The sequence below is a fragment of the Platichthys flesus genome, chromosome 6, assembly GCF_949316205.1.
Source record: "Platichthys flesus chromosome 6, fPlaFle2.1, whole genome shotgun sequence".
Classification (NCBI taxonomy): Eukaryota; Metazoa; Chordata; class Actinopteri; order Pleuronectiformes; family Pleuronectidae; genus Platichthys; species Platichthys flesus.
The window spans coordinates 5,592,980-5,616,584 of record NC_084950.1 but is presented as its reverse complement, the minus strand read 5'-3'; the positions used below and the strand labels follow the sequence as shown (position 1 = coordinate 5,616,584).

Genomic DNA, 23,605 nt, shown 5'->3' with positions numbered 1-23,605 from the left:
CTCTGTGTTTATGAGGCTGTATCCCGATGGAGAGGATCTGTCTGGAATGCTGCTTTACTTCGTACACGCACAGCTGCACACACACAACTTCAGACACACAAAAATCCACGTAAGGCTGCACTGTCTCTTTAAAAAGGGTCTCACATTTACCATGAGAGAGGTTGTGACGCTGAAAAACCTGAACATTTCCAACTTTGTTAAAGTAATTTATGAAGCTAAATGTTTGTCTAGTATGATATTAAACTGATTATATCTGGGTTTACAAATGTTCCTCTGACAAACAGGATGTCAAACTATGTTTGCTCAGGCTTTGGGGAAATGATTCCAGTACAATCTATGGGTATTTTATTGACCAAACAATCAATCACTCATGAACAAATCAGCAGATAAATCAATAATGAAGATGATTAAGTTTAGTCGGAGCCCTAATACCCTAAAGTGAGAGTAAGACATGCACATCGATTCCTTCTTGATTTGCATTTCTACGTCTGCAAGGGAGGTTATGTTTTCATGTGTGTTTCTTTCTCCGGCTGTCTGGTAGTTTGCAGGTTGACACAATAGCTACTGGCTGATGACCTGAAAACCTGATAGAGGGATGTAGTGTCTATCAAATGTTGGTGTGGATCTGGATCTGAAATATTTCTCAGAGAATCATTTGTGGATCTTGAGGAAAAAGTATGAATATGTGGAAAATCTGTATCTAGCTTATATTAGTTTAAATGTGGCTTCCTTCCTGAAGGCACTCTGAATCAAATCCTCAGGAAGGACTCAGGGATGAATACCAGTGAATTGCATGTTCAACTCCGCCTGCAGCCGCGTGTGTTTCTGAATTAGTGTGCTGCAGCGGCCCGGAGAGTCGGCCGTGTGGTTTTGTGGTCGACTTGCTCATGATCTCCTCGAGGCCACATTACCGAGCAGAGCAGAGCAGAGCAGAGCAGAGCAGAGCAGAGAGAGAGAGAGAGAGAGAGAGAGAGAGAGAGAGAGAGAGAGAGAGAGCTATGAATGACACAGTATCTGCTGGTGCAGTTTGTGCAGGTTGTTCGAGCTCTGATAGTTTTTCCTCCCGTCTGCTGGCGCTCCCGATGATCGTGGAGGACGAGCTGGTGAAAGGCTCCAGGACTCACTGAGCAGCGGAGAATGTAAAGATAGATTTTAAGAGAAAAAAAGAGGCAATAAAGAGTCATTAGGAATTATGCGAACCAATCACACGCCCAGCTGCCTCTCTGTCCACCGATTCAACGTTCATTCAGCCAGGCACCGCCGGAGCACACAGCCGCATTCAAGGAGGCCGAGCGTCTTTCTTTTATCACGAACGGACTTGAGCCAAATTGAATCTGTTTAACAGGCCACCTCTTTTGAGCTCAACACAGCCCGTCCCCTAGCAGACCTCTCGGCACCATGCACTGCACACAATGTGTCGGGCCCAACGTGACAGATGTGATGCTGAAGCACATAAAGGCCTTTTTCTGCTGTTACCCTGCATTAAACAGTATAATATGTAGCATGGCATATTGTTATCAGAGGAGTATAGGCTCCAGGGAACTAAACAGCATTCCAGTGAAGAGAGGATTCACATTCACGTCTGTAAAGCTTTCATATGTAGAGAGTCGTTCACGAATGAAAGAGGTTTCAACTAAAGACATTGAACTGAAGGATTTATATGGTTCAGTAGAGCATATTTGATTCTCACCATAACCATGAGAATCCAATAAACTCCTAAAGGTTTCACCACAAAGTAAATTCATCAAACACAGGTACTGGCTCAGTCAAGTTACAATCAACTTTAGAAACAAAGTACTTTAATACTCTGAATGAAGAAGAAATATGTACATGTGTTCCGTCCCTAAGATGTCTAGGGTATGAGGGAGATATTTTTTAATTTGGTTTTAATAGCGACACAGACAAACATTCCATTCAACACATGAACCATATGATCAAATAAGTAAAATGGAAAAGCAGAGAGATGAGATGAAGTTTGATGTCTGATGAACTCAATAAAACATCACTCTGAACAAATGTATCCAAGGCTTTAGTTTTTGTTTCCAGTTATTGTCTCAGAGTCTATTTATGTTATTCTAAGCTGCAGTGATAGAATAAAGAATCATCTATGATAGGAATCAAATGATCTTAAGCTATAACAGTCCTCTGTAACAGCAAATTTATTCCACTGATCAATAACTTAAAAAAACTGTTTTGCTCTTGACTGTAAACTCTTTTGTCCCTGTCAGGATGCTGTAGGAATGATGACGCTGGTTTTCCAGTGATGTGATTGGTCAGTTTAGTCTGCTACAGCGCAAGTTACCTTGGAAATATGGAATCCAAAACTATCTGGTGATGATTATGTAATCTCAACTTAACAAAACAGAATCAAATATTTTAAAATAAAAGCAAAGTACAAATTTTAAACAAGGGGTCACCGAACTGTATTTTTTTTTATAATGTAATTAATCTGTTTCATTTGTTAATCTCATTGGAGGGATTGACCTCTATTGTTGCTGGGCTGTGATTAGCCAGCTTCCTCTGGCTGGTGGAAATGTGCCTGTGTGTTTTTATAGATGACAGATCTCTTGACTTGGCACTTTTCCCTGTGGCCGAGCACATGGGGACATTTCTCTGCCCTTGATGAAGGGCAAAATGTGCCGGAGCAGTTTCTCTTTTAAAACAAACTATATTAATGGATCATCAGGCGTTTGCCTGTTAATTATAAATCAGAGTAACATTAGGATGTTAAACATATGAAACACACAAGGATTTGATAAGCAAAGATTTTTTAATCCTATTCAGACTGAGCTCTACACATCATGATATCATCGGCTTTATCTCAGTTTGGGCTTGATATTTGAGAAAGCCTGTGTAGGAAGTTGGAGACGAAGGATTCGAAAAAGAAGTGGTAACTCAGGAGGTCTAATTAGGGACACTATTGAGATGCATTGTGGGAACTGTAGGATCCAGCATCTTTGCCTCTGATTCTTTGATTTAGACCCGTTTCCCCTGCCTCTGGTGAGTCTCCCAACGTTATGGACACGTGAAACCCAGTGAATATCTGGAGAACACAGAGATTTAGTCTTCTGGTCTTATACAGAGCAGAAGTTGAACTAGAGGTGAGATGGTTTGCATCTACACGACAAATAAGTGATTCTTTTCATTTTGAAAACTCGAATACAGTTCATTAGTGATGCAAAGTTAACTCACTAACTAAACTGCAATAGCGGTTTCGTTTGAAATTTCCAATTGAAAGACGACAGAGAGTTGTTGTTGTTTACCTTCGCTGGCTGCAGTCAACAGAGTGAATGAGTGAGTCAGGAATAAACAAACACTCATGGTCGTGGCTGCTTTGCAACCCATCGAGCAAGTTAATAACACAGTGAGGCCACATATGCTTCAGTTTTGTTTTCACAGCTTGCAGGTGCACAGGCTGCAGCAGGACACACACACACAAAGACACACACGCACACACATGCTCACACACACACAGCTGTATTGGCTTTGAAGCAGCAGTCTGACATGTCTCTCTCCATGGTTCTGAAATCCCTGATATGGTTGGCTGGGCGGGCCATCTGGACAGTAGTGTGTGTATGTGCGTGTGTGTGTGTCTGTGTGTGTATGTGTGTGTGCGTATCATTCATAAGTATTCTGCATCTTATGATTTGACCATCATTTCTGCTTCCGCACAACTTATCAAACTATCGCAGTAGCAGAGATTAGGTTTTTGTCTTGATATTTAAATCGCTGCATGATCAAGATTCAAAGCTTTTATAGAATAACAACGATTGAAATACAGTTTAGGTTTGTACAATTTATGTATTTATTGAATCCACATTATGTTAACAATTTAAAACCTCAATCTTAACACCATCAATTAATCTCTCACTGTGCGCTCATTAAGTATTAATTAAAGGTTCCCAGAGTGTCACTGTCATCTAATTAAAATCCACATTAATTAGAACTTGAACACATGAGGGCACATTAATAAATTATGAGATACAGTTGATGTTTGTTCCCGTCGCCCGCTGCAGTGGTTGAAGTGAAACTTCCATCGTGTGCATTTAGCTCTAAGCTGCGATCTCTGACCTTGACATTTTTAATCAAGTCTGGACGCTCGGCTCACTTTATATCTTTCTTTAAATAAAACCTTTTTCTTTTTTTTACAGTCCATGCTGTCGGGTCAACCTCGTGCTTTACATTAATCTCGAAAGTTTGCTGGAGATTAATTGCGGTTGTGGGAACACTTTGCTCTTTTTCTCCCTCCTGGTTGTAAAAATAGAAACACACATCTTTGGCCCTCCCCTGACTCCTCATTAGGGACTGCAACAAACAGGGAAGGATTTCTCACACACACACACACACACACACACACACACACACACACACACACACACACACACACACACACACACACACACACACACACACACACACACACACACACACACACACACACACACACACACACACACACACACACACACACACACACACACACACACACACACACACACACACACACACACACACACACACACACACACACTCCTCTCTCACCAGTGTTTCCCTCTATCTGCACCTCTTCCCATGGCCCCAGGGATGAATATCTATAGAAGGGGACCCTATTGTCTGGACCTTTTTCCACTGAGGCTCAGAAGGCTGCGGAGCCTCCAGGTTGAATGCATTATGGGGGATTTTGAGCCAAACTCAATGCCAGAGACTCCATATTAATATCATCCTTAGGAAATGGCATTAAACTTTAATCCTGCACGCTGTTCTTGTGCCTTGAATAACTGTGTTGTGTTTGCCAATTAGGACCCAGATACAGAGACACTGCAGATCCATCACTGTAATGAAGCATTGTGCAGCATCGTCAGCGCTGTTCCAGTAATTAGCCTGTTCTATCCGGGGCTGTCATCAGTGTTATTTTTAGCCTTTACAGCGCAACAGCATCAGGGGGGCCCGGGCTGCGTTTCCTTTATGTACAGACGTTGAACGTCGGCCATCAGTGTCACTCACTGTGATTTCCTCTAAAAGGGGAAAGTGAGCAGATGGAGCGAGAGAACTTCGAGGGTTGTTATGAAACCATCTGCCTCTCGTTTCTCATCCAGGACCCACAGATACTCTGTGGGCAAGTAGCTGCTGAATCATCGACTGTAGACTGTAGAGGCCGTTTCCGCAAAACCTAAACACACTGTTTACTTTCCACAAAATGTTTCTTCAGGCCAGACAAGTTTCTTATATATGCATCCAGTCGTGGCTGTTTTTCTAAGACTCCTCCTGAAGTACAGGGAAGGTGAAATCTATTGAATCTGTTCAACCTCTTCTGGGTAGAGCAGAACCCCCACCCCCCCGCCGGGCCCAGCTGTTGCTGCGACGCCTGCTCGGACGTTGACGGCCTCTCGTGTGAAGTGAGGTTTGGGAACTCATTCAGTCGCCCTGTGCTTTGAATTAATCAGCCGGTTCGTTCCCCGGGGTGGGGGGGCCCTCGCACTTAATCATTCAGTACAATCACACTGTACCCCAGAGAGAGCGAGAGAGGCCACCAGGGAGAGAGAGAGAGGGTGTGAAGGGGAGTGAGAAATAAAAGAGCTGCAAAATGAGTTTTTTTTTTTCTGGTCATTAGAAAGCAGAGTCCATGAGGAAGCTTTTTGTGTTTGAGTGTCTCAATGTTCTGTGTATTTACAGAAAAAATTAGCTGGACTGATTATTGTCATCTGTGATTCATATGCTAAATGGTACATTTGTAATTCAAAGGGGAAAACAAAGGAGTCTATTGAATTTGAATAAAAACGTCCACTTGGGGGGATCAGTGCTTGAATAACAATGAATTTACCTGATTTATTGCAAGTTACTAAATGTTTACATTGACAGACTGGATAAAGTGTGAGCATCATTATTAACTTGTTTGACCGTTAGTGGGAACGTTTGATGAGTATTGATACGTCGGGTCAGATGGAGTTGATCGACAAACGTCGGCGGTCAAATCTCATCACGGTGGTTTAAACTCATAACTCGGCCTTCTGGTCTGTGCCGGTGTTAAATACCCTGAATCTACTCAAGTAGATTTTTCGGATTGTTATAAATCCCCTGTCTAATATTATAGCACACGCCGCTTTATTTAGCCCATTAGCTCATAATTCAACATTAAATGCAACGATGAGAAATGACTGTGTGGTGAAAAGACAGCTGCACACTGTATCCTCCAAGTAACGGCTGCATTCAGCCTATGAAAGATTCATCCCGAGCACAGACGATGTTTCTATCATGGCACGGAGGGATTGGAAAAAAGGGCTGCGAGTGAATTATTAATTCATCCAGTCCAAAATATATGGCTCCCTCATGACTCAGGCTGCACGGTCGATTGGGTCGAGTAACTCTGTCCAGGAACGGCGTCCTGGAGACTGTGATAACTACACATGCTGGATTGTTGACGGTGTCGTGTGGCGATTGTTAACCAGGAAATATATTTTTTCAAGCCGGTATTGATCCATTCGTCTCTCCCAGAGGCGGCGGGCACCATCCCCGTTTCTCCTGCAGACAAAGTTGAGGAGGGTTCTTATTTATTGAAGCACTGAAGCTGCAGCTGCATGGACATGGAGGAGCAGCCTGTTGTGGAAAACAGTGCACGGCTGCAGGATGATATAATGTTGAGGAAAGGTTGTTCTCTTAAGATATTGTTGCCCCGTGCAGTAGCCTGAGCTGTGCAGTTTGGTACAGTTGGTCTGGTGTGTTGAGCCTTAACTCTGTTTTGCTGTTGACGCCTGATTTGATTTTGTCAATCAGGCCCAGGGTCCTTTATCACGACCAGTCAGCTCTTAGAGGCGTGAAAACCTGTGTCAGGAGAATGGGAACAGGGTGTCTATTGATCCGAGTGAAACGGCATCTCACACAGTCAGAGAGCAGGTGTCTCTGAGGGACGGCCCCAGAAGAGCCCTCTCATGGACTGGGATGTTTGACTATATGACCTGGACCACTTGTCTTTGTTGATGTTTTTGTTTATATTTTATACTTTTATGCGAAGGCCCAAGCGACAGCCAGTGGCCAAAGGCACAGATTTAAATGGTCAAAGCTCAATTTGCTGTGACCTCAAAATGCACATTTCTTGCCTTGTGAACATGATATCTCAAGATCGCGTCAAGGGAAACTTTTGGAAATTTGATTAAACGTTCAGACTCAGGGATGAACTGATAAGAATTTGGAGATCATAGGTCATTCCTGTTTTCCCATCTTTTTAAATTTGGCATTAATGTCTTCTTAGACTCACAGATTAACGGATTCGATTTGGTCAAAGGTTAAAGCTCATTTTCACATCAGCATCACAAAACTTATTTTTCTTTAACACTAATTCTGAAGTCTGCCTGAACAGAATTCAGGACCAGTTTTCACAGGGACTCAAACATAAGCTGATTAGATTCGAGAGGTTAAAAGTCACTGTGACCTCATGAAAATGAAATGTTTGATAACTGAAACTTCCCTGGTTGGGAGAGGTTTACAGCTGGAGGATGGTAATTCTAGTCACATAGCTTATGCTCTGCCTCTATCTTCTAACCATCCCTCCCTTCTCTTCCTCCCCCAGGCGTTCGGCCAGGCCTACACCAACCAGCGTAAGGTGGCGGAGGATGGGGAGACCAACGAGGAGACACTGCTGCAGGAGTCCGCCTCCAAAGAGGCCTACTACACCGGGCGGGTGTTGGAGCTGCAGACGGAGGTGACGCTGAGCCGCTCGGTGGCGTCCAACACGCAGGCAGAAAACGAGCGGCTCAACGTGCTCACGCAGGAGCTGCGAGAGGTGAGTTTGTAAACACTCAGCAGCATATATTATTTATATCTTCATGTTCAGAACTTCCATTTTAAATATGCACTTTTAATGCAGCACAAATACACAACTTTCTAGTATGTTAGATAAAGAAATCAATGTCAATTTAAGAGAGTTTTGGGACAAAATGGTTGATGGTTGGATGGTTGTTGAGTTTGAATAAAGAAAAAATCTTATTTATTTTTGAAAGGTTTTCATTTAATGCACAAAGATAAATAAAAGACACAAATAACATATGCACTTTGGTTGTGTTTCCTATATGTGAATAAGGACATGTCTCATCTCATGTGCAGCACATTGACTTACATGAGATCCACGTGTCTGACAGGAGCCACAGGGCCACAGTGACAGGCAGAGCCCCGAGAGGAACAATACACACATGCGTACGTGCATGCATGCATGCAAACATGTCGGCAGCCACTGTGTCGGCCGCTGCACAAGTTCGAGCCGGGGTCAGACACCACGGCCACGACCCCATTGTGGGGGGCAAATCCGGCGCTAAGCTGGGGAATAAGTGAAATGCCCTGAGCTCGGCACATGTGTAGGGACAGAGCTGAGCGGGGCTGCTCTCATCACGCAACCATAACAGTCACAGCACACACACACACACACACACACACACACACACACACACACACACACACACACACACACACACACACACACACACACACACACACACACACACACACACACACACACACACACACACACACACACACACACACACACACACACACACACACACACACACACACACACACACACACACACACACACACACACACACAGAGATCCCATTCACTAAACTCATCTGGTAGTGTTGTGACGTTTAGTTGCTACACACACACACACACACACACAATCTATTACAGCCTATATTCACAAAATGTCAGAAGGAACATAAGCAGCTTAACTTAACACACAGAAGCTAAATCAAGATGTTGATCAAAATCAATATTTTCTATTTGGAAACTTCTGACTTTATAAGCCTGGTCGATAAACTGACGTTGAGCTTTTTTTCTTTTCTCTCATGCACATCAGTGGTTTGAAGTGTTCAAATACCTTCGTTCTGTCTTTGAAATCCTCATTTACATGTGTGATGCTCATTAGTACAGAGAGGCTGTGTTTCCATCTTGAGAAGCAGGTGTTGAAACCACACTGGGGACTTAATTCATCACAGATCACGTCTTATCTGGCAGCTTCGTAAACATGTGCAGATCTATCAAGGAAAACCTGCTGGGGAATCTACAGGCACATGTCACAACATCAGGAATCACCACAAACTGGATATTTATCACCGATCGTGTCAAGAATCAGACACATTCTCCCTGTTCTCCTTCACCTCAGCTGCAGTGCTGCTAGTGATGAATAATTACAACACATCCGCTGCAGTTGCCAGAGCATCACAAATCTATCAAAGCTGTTGCAGTCACAGTCGGTGGTTTGAACTCCAGGTCAGGAGCCGGGTGGCCCAGCTCGCCCCTGTGCCGGGCCCTGTGCCGGGCCCTGTGCCAGTGTTGTGACCGCACTGTCCCCGACCCCGGCCGCTGCAGCCCCTGATCAGCTCCGCTTCCATCGAGCCTCCCTGACTGATAATTGGCTTGTAATCCTGTTTGCTTCATACTCGGCTCAGTGTAAAGTCGTTTCTATAATATAGTCGATTTCTAAGAGTGTCATGTTTGGTTTCTGTTTTCTTGTCCTGGATCAGTACAAAAGTATTTTTTATTACTCGAGGCTGCACTACACTGAGCGTTGGACTTTAGCTGCAAGAATATATGAGCTGCTGTCAGCCACTGTACAAATCAAAAGAGTCAGTGGATCTTAATGGTCTCTCAGTTTCAGTCCAGTTGCCAGTTTTAAAATAGCCATCCACCCTCAAACACACACATAAATATCGAGATTGTGGAGGTTTAAAGCCCAGAATAAATGTGCCTGTGCTGCATGAGCATCATCCTCCAGAGAGTGTTTCACCAGCTCCTGACACTGTGTCGGGGTCAGCACTTCTGCCTTCTGCACAGGGAGCTGCAGGGAGCTCTGCAGTGATATATAACCACCTGCCTACTCATCGCAATGTTCTGGATACATTTAGCTATGTTTGTACATACACATAACAGCTTTTATATCTGGTTCGCTTTTCTAGATTCACTTGAAAAGTTAAGAACAATAAAAAACAAGATGATTTTGCTCTTCCCTGTTCATTCCCAGTGCTGCCACACACTCCATGTTGATTTGTGACTTTTGTGGCCTGTGCAGGTTTGAAACCACAGATTGAATATTAAAAGATAGACGCCACTTCTCCAATTCACCTCCTTCCATTCTACAAAAATGTACCTAAAAAATGTTCTATACAAGTGCTGACATCTTACTGGAAGAATGAACATTTGAATATACAATGTGATAAGAACTTAAAATGGTAGAAATTATCTTTTCGAGAGATATGTTGCGTGTACTTTCACAAGAGCCACAAGGGGTTGATCAAGATCATTTGGCTTCACGTTTAGGCAGTTGTCATGTTGTCCATCTTTAGACACAGTCTCAGGTTCAGACTGTAGAACTGTTTCATACCTTTAGCTTCAGCAGAAGAAAAAGCACAAACTCTACCTCTCTCTACCTTTTCTCCCTCCTGTAATTCATCCTCCTTCCCTCTTCCCATCCCTCTGTCTTTGTGACTCCAGAGTAACGAGATGCTGGAGCTGCAGAGGAGCAGGATGAGGGAGGAGATCAAGGAGTACAAGTTCAGAGAGACCAGGCTTCTCCAGGATTACACCGAGCTGGAGGAGGAGAACATCACGCTGCAGAAACTGGTCTCCACTCTCAAGCAAAACCAGGTCGGTGTGAAGAACCCACTCGAATCGTTCCTCAAAAACAGTGCAGCACTCACACAGTTTGTCAGGTTTGTCACACACACCCACCCATCAGCCCTTGTCTCAGTGGAGATGAATGACTCATGCTCCGTCTTCGTCACTTCCAAACTTCCCAGAACGTGGTCGTCTTTATGTTTTAGTGTCAGTTGTGGGATGCTCTGAATAAAATATGCTCTCACAGTTCACCCTTAAGTTTCCATAAGAGATTAGATTTCCCCCACTTCAATTACAGAGTCATACGGTGTCTTTATTGGCTTTTATTATTCATAAGTTATGTATAATTTATAATACCTGGTCTGTGCTGGAGTAGATTGAGGCCATACAATCAATATAAAATATCTTCTATGATGCAAGACTTGATAATGATCTTTTTGACCACATCATCCAGAATAAGATTTAGATTAAATACTACATGGAAGCAGTATTTTAAGGTAAATAAGAAGTGTGCTATTTAAGTGTTAAAAAATACATATTTTGAATGAAGTAATAAGTGAACTGAGTATTATAACATTAACACTGCAGTATACAAAAAAAAAAGAGTTGTAATCTAATTAAATCGTTTGATTAAATGATCCCTTGTCTCCTCTGTCTGTCCTCCAGGTGGAGTATGAGGGACTCAAGCATGAAATCAAGGTGCTGGAGGAGGAGACCGTCCTTCTCAACAGCCAGCTCGAAGACGCTCTACGTCTGAAGGACATCTCCGAGGGTCAGTTGGAAGAAGCCCTGGACGCCCTGAAGAGTGAGCGTGAGCAGAAGAACAACCTGAGAAAGGAGCTCGCCCACCACCTCAGCCTGAGTGACAGCGTCTACGGGGCCGGGGCCCATCTGGCGCTCACCGTCACCGGCGTCGAGGGCCTCAAGTTCCCAGAGGAGACGATTGTGACCAACGGCACCAACGGCGGCACCCTGCCCGCCGCTAATGGCAATAGCGAGGACAGCAACTGGCGCAACGGTCACATGCACGTGAGCACGGGGCTGGCGAAGATGAACGGGGAGTATCGGTCGGGCCGGAAGGGAGAAGCCCTGCACCCGGTGCCGGACCTGTTCAGTGAGCTCAACCTGTCCGAGATGCAGAAGCTCAAACAGCAGCTGCTGCAGGTGAGTCACAGGAAGAGAGAGGCCTTACAGCAGGGTCAGTGAATCACAGGGAACTCAATTACCTGTAAAAACACAAGTCCATTCCCCCGCTTTATCCAACAAAACAGCACATGCACAGCTTTTTCATCGAATGATTCATTTTCAAGGACGGATGTGAATGCTATCTGCTGTTTTGCACTGTGAGACAACTTACTGCAGAGGAATGGAGACAGAAATGGATGGCTACACCAATCCACTCCCCTACAGCTCAGTTTGCTGATGGTAAAAACATCCAAATGACAAGATGAGGACATTTTAAAGAACAAAAAACATTAAGAGCACCATGTTCAGTGTTCACCCATAGACTTTACTAAGTTAGATTATTGTAGCATTAACCACACTTTCAAATGAAATCATGACATTATTGTTATTATGGCTCTGACCCACTTCACCTGACAAGATGGATCAGAAATATTTGTACATGTGCATTTGAATCCACATGTGCATCTTAAAGCCCACGTGCTTTTAAATGTGGGAAAGTGAGGAGAAACGAAAACGCCATCTGAGTCACAGCAGATCATGGCGTCCGGTCGTGGATGGAGGCTGTAGCAGAGGATACGTGCGTGCACTGTAGTGAGTCCTGTCAGGGTGATTAGCGTCCGATAAACAGGGGGAGCAGATTCGGCCGAGAGACGGAAACTGACTCTATCTGCTGTTAGTTTTGGAGGCGAGGGGACGGAAATAGAGATGCCGGCACGGAGGGAAGATGTGACAGTGTCAGGTTTTAAGTTTCCATTTTCCTCACGTTTTAGAAATAGATGTTTGTATGAGGATTTGGAATAGTTATTACTCTTTCTTCAGAGTATCGGTCTTTCTTTTATAGTCACTTTACACACTGAGTGGCCTGAGTAGGTAAAATGGTCACAGAATACAGGAGGACTACACACAAGACGTTTAACGATGTACTTATCACACAGCACATAGATCATATTCCTGCTTAAATCTGATTAGGTCATTACTGCACACGTAGCAGAGCCCCATTGGGAAACAGCTAATTAGATCAGTGGCTGCTATATCAGCCGCGTGCCTTTCTCTGTAAACGTATTTACTCCCTAATCAATTTTCTCTGTCAACTTGATTATTCTGGAAACAACATGATGACCTGCAGCTTCAGGACTTCTCCCTGCTTGTTGACTTTCCTTCATGAGTTTATCATTTCCCTGCAGGGTTTAGTTTAGTCATTTATTATAGTTTCAATTTCTCCTTGGTCCTGCCCATGTTGCTCAAAACCAGACTCATAAGAAACCCTTGAACAGACCATCTTTGAAATTTAGTTAATGTATTATTTTTAGTTTGGGCCCTGTCCAGTCTGCTAACATGGAGGAGACGGGATTTATAACCTCTAGTTGCAGTTTTAAAGAGCTGTTTTGAGAGAATAAAGCTGCTTTATATGTGAAATGACGCCTTTGTCCAGTCAATAACAAAGGTCAGCTGATATCATAAACCTTCCATGATCAGGGTCACTGTCCTCGGCCGTGCCTCAGGTTGCTAGCGCTCTGAACAAGGTTTTCATTCAGGGCATTCTGTTCTTTGCTCAACACTTAACCTCCTGCTAGTCCCTGCAGCGTGATGCTGCCACCACCGTGCATGGTTTCCTCGGGATGTGTCACTTTGAATTGAGGCCAAACAATTAAATCCTGGATCCATCAATTCAGAGAATCTTGTTTCTCACAGTTAGAGAGTCCTTTCTGGAATAGTTAATTTGTCTTTCACTGAGGAGACGCTTCCTTCCTGAAATCTCAGATCAGAGTTCGGCACTGATTGTTGTCTTTGAGTTTGTGCTCAGATGTCGAACAGTAAAATCTACCAAGATCTGCAAAAGTGTAGGATTTTGAAATGGAACATTAGTAGCAACCACTTAATACAACGTATACACATCCCCGTCCTGCAGGTGGAGTGTGAGAAGGCCGCGCTGCTCTTGAACCTGCAGGAGTCACAGACCCAGCTGCAGCACACGCAGGGCGTCCTGACCGAGCAGAGCGAGCGCGTCCATCGTCTCACGGAACGCGCCAATGCCATGAAACGTCTCAATGGTGACAAAGAGCTTGATGACCCTCAAGAGAGCGAGAAGCCCGATGGTGGCTCGGTGTCGCCGCCGGCAAATGGTCACCATGATCCCGACATCCACGGGTTTGAGATCCTGGAGTGTAAGTACAAGGTGGCGGTGACGGAGGTGATCGACCTGAAAGCGGAGCTCAAGGCCCTGAAGGAGAAGTATAACCAGACGGTGGAGGGTCAGGGAGACGGCCACAGTGACGACAGGGTTCAAGCCCTGACTGAACAGGTTTGTCGTTGTTAGATACAGATTCAAATTCGGTTTTAAATGTAGGCATCAATTTTAACATTGAGAATATTAACTTCTATCAACTCGGTTTCGCATCCTGTGACATTCCAGTTTTCCAACTGATTTCCTCCAAGCAGGTAACTCATCTGGAGCGCAGTCACCGTGAAAGCCGAGAGCGGGTGGCGATCCTGGAGGCCGAGCTGCGAGCGGCAACGGGCACGGCCACGGAGAGTCAGGGGATGCTGAACACAGCGCAGGACGAGCTGGTAACCTTCAGCGAAGAACTGGCGCAGCTCTACCACCACGTCTGCATGTGCAACAACGAGACGCCCAATCGCGTCATGCTGGACTACTACCGCCAGAGCCGCGTCACACGCAACGGCAGCCTGAAGGGCTCCGATGATCACCGGGCTCTGCTCTCGCCTCGCCTGGCCCGACGCCTCGCTGCAGCAGCCGCGGCGTGCTCCCACGAGCCCCAGAGCAGTCCCATGGGCTCCCCATCCAAAGACGGCCATCACAACGAGACGACAGCCCCCACAGGGGACTCCTCATCCTGCCACAGCAGCCCCACCCGCAACCCCACGGGCTCCCCAGGCATCAGCATCTCTCCTTGCCCGTCTCCACTGCACTCGGAGGTCGGAGGGGACCTGCGGAAGGAGCCCATGAACATCTACAACCTGAACGTCATCATCAGAGACCAGATCAAACACCTGCAGAAGGCCGTGGACCGCTCGCTGCAGCTGTCCCGGCAGAGGGCTGCGGCCAGGGAGCTGGCTCCAATGCTGGACAAGGACAAGGAGTCGTGCATGGAGGAGATACTCAAGCTCAAGTCCCTGCTCAGCACCAAGAGAGAGCAGATAGCCACACTCAGGCTGGTGCTCAAGGCCAACAAACAGGTGAAGCTTTGTCTTTGCTCTGAATACACTGGGAAGTAGTTGTGTGGTTTCATGGAAACTGAAGTGTTGTGTCCAAATTCTCTCCTCCGCAGACGGCAGAGGGTGCGCTGGCTAATTTGAAGAGCAAGTATGAGAATGAGAAGTCGATGGTGACCGAGACCATGATGAAGCTGAGAAACGAGCTGAAGGCTCTGAAAGAAGACGCCGCCACCTTCTCGTCTCTCAGGGCCATGTTCGCCACGAGGTGAGGCTGGTCAATCAAATATGAAGCCTCCCGAGATAGAGAATCGTTTCCATTAGTGTGAATAAAGAACTGTGTCTGAACTGTGTCCTCTTGTCTTCCTCTCCCCAGGTGCGACGAGTACGTGACCCAGCTGGATGAGATGCAGAGGCAGCTGGCGGCAGCAGAGGACGAGAAGAAGACGTTGAACTCCCTGCTCCGCATGGCCATCCAGCAGAAGCTGGCCTTGACCCAGCGTCTGGAGGATCTGGAGTTTGACCACGAGCAGATCTACCGAGGCCGCGGCGCCAAAGTGCCCAAGATTAGAAGCAGCCCGCCCAAAGTAAGTTGCAGAGGCGCCTTCACGGCTCCACCCAGCCCTACCAGGCTCCAAAGCCCCTCCATCCTCACCAGCTCCTCCCCAGCCCTCGGTAGAACCCCCCCTGTAGAGAATCCTCGCTGTCCGTCCATGTCTGCATGGATTTCTGAAACAATCCAGACCTCAGCTACAACAATGCCCGACTTCCGTTTGTCTCAGGACAGCCCTGAGTGGTTAACCTCAGAGTTCAGACGCCTCAATTACCCAAGAAGAGACGTAGGTAGACTGTCCCCATCGCACAAACCCAGAAACTATAGCTCTCGCTCAGTGTCTCCTCGCGCTCGGAGAAGACTTTGATTCCCTCGTCCACAGAAGCCTCAGGATAATGTGGGACACAGAGGGGAGGTTTGAAAACTGGTTTCACATGTGAACATGCAGCAACACTGAGGACAAAGGAGCCCGGGACAAAATGCTCCATACTCAAAACAGCACTGAAGCTGTTGAAAGATGAACAGTAAAGAAATTCCCAATAAAGTTTATAAATCAGGCATCTGAATAGCTCCTAATATAACATATTATATCATATATCACAATGTTTTAAGGCGAAAACCAAGCAAGAAAATGGCTGCAGCTTCTCTCTCAAGATACAGTGACTCAGAGCGCCTCCCAGTGGCACTTTAAGTAAATTACACATTGGAATTGTATTTACGTTTTTACAAAGATAGACGATTTAAGCCAAATCATTGTGTGTGCTATACAATCCTAGTTCCTCCAGTTCATCTTTGCATGCATCATATGTTCACATGTAAGGTTCTGTCAAAAGGCATTTGACAGGCTCAGAGTGGTTAATGTGATAGAAACCAGTCACTCCTCCTCTCTGTGGCCCGACGTTCATCAGTCTCCTTCTACCATGCAGTTCGTTTAAAAAAAAAAGAACAGCATCAATATTCCTCCACTGATGATTCCCTTATTTAAAAACATGCTTCCAGTGCTGCAGACTCTCGCCACTGGGTGACAGCGTTTGAACACATTTCCCTTCTCTCTCCTGTCAAATGCTGTTTGACCTAAGAGCTCAGAAAAATAAATATATTTTGAAGTTGTGTTGGAAAAAGTCAACTTTATTCCTCTCGTGAGCAGCAGTTGTTCTGGAGTTGAGCAGGACTGGATTGTTCAGCGTTAGTCCCACGTGTGTGTTGTGCTTTACAAATCAATACAATATTGGATTTGCATTGATGTGCATTTGTGTGTGTGCTGTGTCCATGTTTTTGTGTCTTTGGGTAATATGTGTTGTGTTTACCTCCATTGTTGAATGTGTAGCTGTACTGAACCTGGTCCTGTCAGTGTGGTCAGATGATTGATGGACTGATATGAGCCTTTCATAGACATTTACTCTCCAGAATAAACAGTTTTATGTTTGTTTTCTTTATGGTTAAACTGTAAAAATATTAAACCTCAATTACATTTCTTTGTAATTAGTTTTTCAAGAGGAAATCAATTTATATATATACACTGTATATAGGTATCGCAAAAATTGTACTCCCTAGTGTGGGTCCTAAAATAGATATCGATCAGGCTCCAATTATTTATAGGTTATATTTTACTTCATGTATCTTCCTTTGCGTCCTCTACCCTTTTCTCTTTTTTCATCAACTCTATTTAAAGATTAAACCTGCTTCCTGTTTGTTAGAAACCAAAACCAAGTATAACTACATGAGGAGGACAGTCTCAGATTAAACTGTGTCTATGGATGAGAGTTGTATAATTACTACATTATAAAAAGGCCCAATCAGTCTGTCTCCTTGTCCCTGACCAGGCCGTCCCCTGTCTTGTCCCCCTGTTTCCTCTGTTCTTGTTGACTAACCCTGAGTGTCACCACTCTGTATATCTGTCTAATTTATCAGTTTCTTGTAGATTGTCAGCAGTCTGCTGCCTCAGTATCGTCACTTTCCCCCCAACTAAGGCGAGGGCGAGCGTCCCTGGCCCGCAGGTAACAAGAAGTAGAGCCTGCTGCAAGTAGGATCACCAACATCTGCCCATCTCATGCCACAGAATCACAGCTGTAGCACATTCTCTCTAATGCACATCTGGAACCTTTTTCACTGCACATCTGCATCGATTGACCTGCATGTTTTAGTTTTTACATTTATCATGAGTTAGTTGTTAACGAGTTACGCTGAAACTAACTGCATCAATATTAACACTTAACCGGACCTGCCGGGGGAAATAATTGATTGTCACTTTGCATGTATAGGTTTGAATGGCACTTTTATTTTGGCTTCATACAATTACTGTAAGTTATTTATTACTAGTTCTTTTTTTTTTATTTGAACCTAAAATCGTTTTTTTTAAATAGATTTTATCCAATAGACTTTTTTTTGTCAGCTGTGATGGTGGAAATCAACATTTGCAAATGAATAACAATTTTGAAAAGTAATCTTCTGAAAAATCTGAAAATAGTCAACAAATGCTAATATATACAATAAATCAAGCGTCCCAGGAGTTAAAAAATAATTTACAATGTGTTCCATTTATAAGCTTCAATATTAAAGTGATGTAAACATTAAGAAACCAATTATTATGATCTCAAAATACTCTCCTAAATGCGGCCATGCTGCATTTACTTAAACTTTTAGTACTTTATGTATATTATTACAAATATTTAGTCCTGAAGCACAAGCAGCCCCTTCCTGTATCTGTGGTGGTTTAGACATTTTCGGAGATATGTCACTTTTGGTTGCTATTTACAAAAAAATCTAAATCTAAAACAAGTTCCCAGTATTCGTGCTAAGCTAAGCTAATTGTTGGCAGCCATTTTCTCGTATGCATCCAAACACGAGTAATGTCAATCTTCCAAAAATCTAAAATCACAGCTTGATTATTTTTTCTCCCCAGAAAGTTGAAACTGTTCCTCTCTTGGTCTTTTCTCACATGTCTGCTGCCTGTTTGTTGATTTGCTGCTGATCATGATTCTTCCAGCCACTGTTCCTCTTCCTCTGCGGCCGTAACAACACGCGTGTTCACTCTGTCCTGTTGATCCTTCTCTCCTGTGTCTCCTACAGTCGTAAGTTTGTGGCAGACCTGCAGGATCACCACGCCGTTCTGACCAGCGGTATTTGCCTGCTCTCCTCTGGCGACCCCTGTAACCATCTGGTCCAACTCCCCCACCTGCCTGGCCCCTAACCTCCCTGCTCCAGCCCGGGTGCTGGCCAGGGTCTAGGGCCACTCTGGAAGGGAGTTCAGTTCGACTCCCGCTAAACCGCACAGTCCATCCTGGTGCGCAATGGACTCCGAGTCCCCCGCCTACACCCCAGCTCCGAGCGCCGCCCGGCCCCCCCGCAGGCCTCCTGGTCCCCCGGGTCGCAGAAGAAGAAGAGCGATCGACTTCCTCCTGGAAAAGAACTTGACTATGGCGGGAAACGTCACAGAGACAAATCAGAGGGACATCTCTTCCCTTCTTCTTACTTGTATTTATTTATAATTTATTGATCGTTTGGGACACAAGATATTTATTACTGGAATGTTTTTTTTCTGTGTTGGTTGGATGGAAATCAAGGTGTGTTCGATTGGGTGAAGTGAGGCGAAGGCTTCAGTGAATCTGTACTCGGCCGATTCTGCTCTAGTAAACAAAGAAAAACCAATGCAACCAAAAAACTGATCTTACTCTTACTCTCTGGCGTTTAAGATGTTAGATTAATAATCCAAAATACAGTGTATGCCATTTTAAGTAGGAGCGTGAGTGAGAGAACATTGATTTTGAGGCTGCAAACAGACTAATGAAGCTTTGCTTCTCGTGGTGGTGACGGGTGGAGTTCAGCTGCCGTTCTAACACCACTAGTGTTTCTTGGAATGTCAGTTTTTTTATACAACTTTTTGAGGGTTTTATTTGCAGATCATGCTCATAAATAATATATTTCTACCTTTGTTTATTTAATTTTAACTGCTGCTGACCTGGTTGTGTCCGTTAGTGCAGATCTCTGTAGAGACCGAGGTAGAGGAGAGGAGGTTTGGGATCAGGACTCGGGCTGTGGCAGGGATCTGACCGCGCTCTTTTAAACGTCAGTCATGAAAAGAGGATTCCCACATTGGTGTGCCTCTGATTCAGTTTCCGTCACCTTCATGCCAACACTGTATTCTCTCTGTAGAGTGTTCTCTATCCTCTCTGTGGGCTTTTTTTCCACTTTTATTTATCATGTCCTGGTTGAGTTGTCTCCACATGCTTCCTTCAAACAGTATGCAGAACTGTCCAAGCACAATTATAGCAATACGGTAGTGGCACAGGTCGTAGACGGATCTGGATGAGATTCAAACATTTCTGTCTCCACGAGCAGAAGAAGAAGAAGACGGCAAGAGTCTCCCCGACTTTCTCAAAGCGACGCACTTACAGCACGACTCTCGATTTCCTTTGTCACAAGGAGATAGTTTTTTTTTTTTTTTCATTGACTGCTTTGAGCCCGGAGGGACTGGGCTAAGTCTGACAGAGACAGATCTAATTTGTGATGTTTATTACATAATTGAAGTCCCCTCTCTATCACTGTCGTTATAAGATGATATTGTCTTTAACGTGGATGTCGTCGCCACTGCTATGAAAACACACTTTGCCACATGGATATGAAACAGACAAACTAAAACTACATAGCCAGTATTGTGTTGTAATGACATGAGAAAAGCATTTCCTGTTGCAGACTATTTAATCTGTGTGTACACTTGTGTGTACATTTGTGTGTACATTTGTTGCGTTTGTTTTGTTAACGATGTAGATTGTTGCTACCGAGTGAGGAAAAACGTCTGTGGTCCAAAAGTAGCTCCTGAACCCATGCAGGTTAACTCTCATGGTTTGTTTGCACAATAAAGCTGTGATGGAGAGAGACTAATCCAGTGAGAGGAAATAAAACATAAAAACTGAGGTTTAAATAACTGAACACTGTATTACTGTGAGTTCTACAGTTTTTCCTTTTTCCATTTTCAAACGTGTTAAATTGGTTTCACGAGTCAATTAAAGATCTGTCCTTGAATTTATATGTGACTGTGTGTGTGTCAGTTTCTTTATCCAATCTGATTATCCGTTTAAGACTTTATAAAAAGATAGACGACATGACAGCTACTCAGAAGTGAAGCCAAAGCTTTTAATCGCCCCCTGGTGGCTGGCTATGAAATAAGTCATAAACAGTGACTCCTCAAAGTCAGTCGATGGGACGTGGATCAAAGTAAAAAGTTTAGTTTTTCTCAAACGTGGTTTCTAATGTTTATATTTGTCCAGAAAGTTTGGTTTTAACAGTTAATACCTGATGTACAGTGAAACCTCGTGATTGACAACTGAGACAGATTCGCCATCGGTTCACACATGTCGCTCATCCTTAAAGTATGACCCATGCACACCACACAAATAAATACACATGCACACACACACGGTTGATTAGTAGGTTTTAAATACACTAGATGGTTCTTTACGCACGACTGCTCAAATGAGAATATTTCTCATTTTAATATTCTATATTATTTGTCTAATTGTGCCAGTTTTGATATATTATTTGGGTTCATTAGAGGCCACAATACTCAAAATGTAAAGAGTTGATGAGGAAGTTAAGTTGTCATCTGTGGAATGTGACCAAATACAAGACAAAAACTTGTTCAAGAAGTAAACAACTGGTGTTGAGACATTGGTGTGTGTGTGTGTGTGTGTGTGTGTTTAGGGGGGGAGGGAGCAACAGTAGGGACATTGTGTGTCTTTAACAATAAGGAGGTCTGCACCACCAGTAAACACTGAGGGGGCGGTCGTGGCAAAAGGAAACACCCCCCATCACCAAGGTGACATTCTGGGGGGGAGATTAGTGGATGGGGCCGAACCAGCTGTTCCAGATGTGTGCAGCTGTTAATGTTTGATGAACGCGCGCTCAGGTGGTTCTACTGGCGGGACGCACGTGTGGGGCCGCCGCGCAGCTCGAGCCGGACGCGCGAGGCTGAGTTTGTCTCAACGAGGCGAACACTTGTGTAGTTATGTGTTGATCTAAGTCGATTTAAGTGTGTCCATGCTGGAGCGGTCAGTGCGTCACGGGAGAATGGACGGATTTAGCAGAGTCGCTTTTCGAAGGAAGGAACGAAGCCTGGAAGGTGAGGAGCGAGAAGAAGAAGAGGAAGAGGAGGAGGAAGAAGGTGAGTTTTTAAATCAACGCTATGAGATCGTTTTTGTGGTTTTTGTGACTTTTCACGCACAGCAACACCATGAGAAACGTCTTTACGACACAAACCTGTGCGGAGACAGCTGGACTACAAATGACTAACCAGCTACAGGCTGTAAATGCTCCACCTGTGACTCAGTGTTGGGACTTATCTCTAGCCTTAGCTGTCATGTTTTTCTCAGTCTGGTTGGGAAAGCATGGAATGATCACACTGCAACACACCTAGGCGACATTACAGCCTTGTTTACACACCACTGGCTGCTCAGCTCAGCTCAGCTCAGCAGGTATGAAGGTTCCTCAGACGAGCCCCAGCCTGTTGTGTAACCATGCACATGCTGGAGGGCACATTTCTTATTCTTTCTGGAAAAGCTCCACCTCAAAAGAAGTTCAGGAAAACTTCCTGTGCTCAAGATAAAACTCTCAGGAGAAAGAGATTCACTTCTTTATATCTTCACTTTGGATCTTTTAATTGTGAGACCAAAAAAAAATGTGTGGGATCCGTTTTTATTCATGCGTCCAGGTGGATCTTTGCTGTCCCTGAAAGTTTGCCAAAGCTTCAGTCAGATTAAATCTGTCTATATTTCTACAGGATCCAAATAAATGCCAGTAGTGTGTCTGGGCATGAACAGCTGAGACGAGAGGCACTAGTATGACTTATTCAGGTTTTGCAAATCTGTGGCGTTCTTGTGCAAACATGCATCCAAAGATCTACTGTACAGCACTTGCAGCTTGATGTGAACTTTGCTCTGTGCTTATTACTTTGCCATTTGTCAAGAAGAGGTCTGCGAGCTCTCTCAGCTCCAATCTCTTCATCTGTAGGTGATTGGTAGTGAGTCAGGAAGTGAGGTAGTTATTTTCTGCTTCCCTTGTTACCCACTACTGAGCTTTAAACAAATTCTACCACGCTGTTTCTCTTAAAACTAAAATTAGTTTTTCAGAATGATACTTAGTCAAGTGCAAATAACCTTCATCATCAAACAGGGCCTTTGTGAAACTACATTTAAATCCCCTACATCGAGATTAGATTCAGATTATTTGGATCCGTACCAGCTGGCACACATTGCAATCAGTTTCCTGAACCGGATTGTTTTGATCAAGACCCCTGACTACTTTGCTCGGGCATCAATGCAAATGCAAAAAACAACAACAACAACAACAAACATCTCAACTTTCAGTGAGTGATAAAAATAAAATCATTGCTCTGCACCGATGTCCACATGCATACCAAAATTGATGGGGTCTTTCTTGGGCCATGTCCCACCCTTCCACCAAGATTTGTGGAATCTGTTCTATGGTTATATAGACATGCTGACAAAAAAAAACAACAACAACCCACACAACCTCTTAACGGCACTTAGTCGAGCGCATACCTCTGCCAGGACCCAGCAGTCTCCTTAAATTCAATCAAGCTGCACCAAATTGAACACAACAAAAATGTAATGGGTTCAATTTCTCATCCGTGGAAATCCGTTCAGTATTATACGAGTAATCCTGCCGACAAAGAAACAAACGAGGGAGAAAAAGCATAACCTCCCGGTAGAGGTAATGACCTTCTGTGGTTCCAGTGGTTGTATAATGCAGTTGATGCGATTTCATTACAGGAGCAGTGTGTTCCCATAATGATGCTCTGATATGCTTCCTAGAATAGAGGTCATCATAAGTCCCATCAATTTCTGCCGGAGAAAAAGAGCATCATTATGAAATATGTCTGTTTTGTTCCTGAACAAATGTGTGTCACACTGATCTGATTTCACAGACTCATCTTTGGATCTACATTGCAGGACGCTGTTATCCTGTTAGCTCCGTAGACTGTAGCTCTTTGTGTAACAGAGGTGGTTGTCAGAAATGCTTTGCGATAAAAATATTAACACTTTCTTTATAATATACACGTCTAAATAACGA

The 23,605-nt window shown here is 44.3% G+C and overlaps 2 protein-coding genes across 7 annotated transcripts in view; both read left to right on the top strand.

The window, feature by feature from the left end:
• Positions 1–20,527, top strand: part of bicd1a (bicaudal D homolog 1a) — a 30,492-nt gene extending 9,965 nt beyond the window's left edge. The window contains exons 2-10 of one of the 4 annotated variants that reach the window (XM_062390710.1): positions 7,565–7,777; positions 10,483–10,635; positions 11,272–11,769; positions 13,700–14,092; positions 14,230–14,988; positions 15,081–15,232; positions 15,341–15,551; positions 17,439–17,514; positions 18,587–20,527. In XM_062390710.1, coding sequence (XP_062246694.1) covers positions 7,565–7,777; positions 10,483–10,635; positions 11,272–11,769; positions 13,700–14,092; positions 14,230–14,988; positions 15,081–15,232; positions 15,341–15,551; positions 17,439–17,486 — 2,427 coding nt within the window. In that variant the 3' untranslated portion in view covers positions 17,487–17,514; positions 18,587–20,527. Of the gene's footprint in view, positions 1–7,564; positions 7,778–10,482; positions 10,636–11,271; positions 11,770–13,699; positions 14,093–14,226; positions 14,989–15,080; positions 15,233–15,340; positions 15,552–17,428; positions 17,515–18,586 lie in introns of all 4 variants that reach the window. The other 3 variants (XM_062390712.1, XM_062390709.1, XM_062390711.1) reach the window with 3 other exon arrangements.
• A 902-nt stretch (positions 20,528–21,429) lies between these two features.
• fgd4a (FYVE, RhoGEF and PH domain containing 4a) overlaps positions 21,430–23,605 on the top strand; it is a 48,132-nt gene continuing 45,956 nt past the window's right edge. The window contains exon 1 of one of the 3 annotated variants that reach the window (XM_062390703.1): positions 21,430–21,677. In XM_062390703.1, coding sequence (XP_062246687.1) covers positions 21,554–21,677 — 124 coding nt within the window. In that variant the 5' untranslated portion in view covers positions 21,430–21,553. The remainder of the gene's footprint in view (positions 21,678–23,605) is intronic. The other 2 variants (XM_062390702.1, XM_062390706.1) reach the window with 2 other exon arrangements.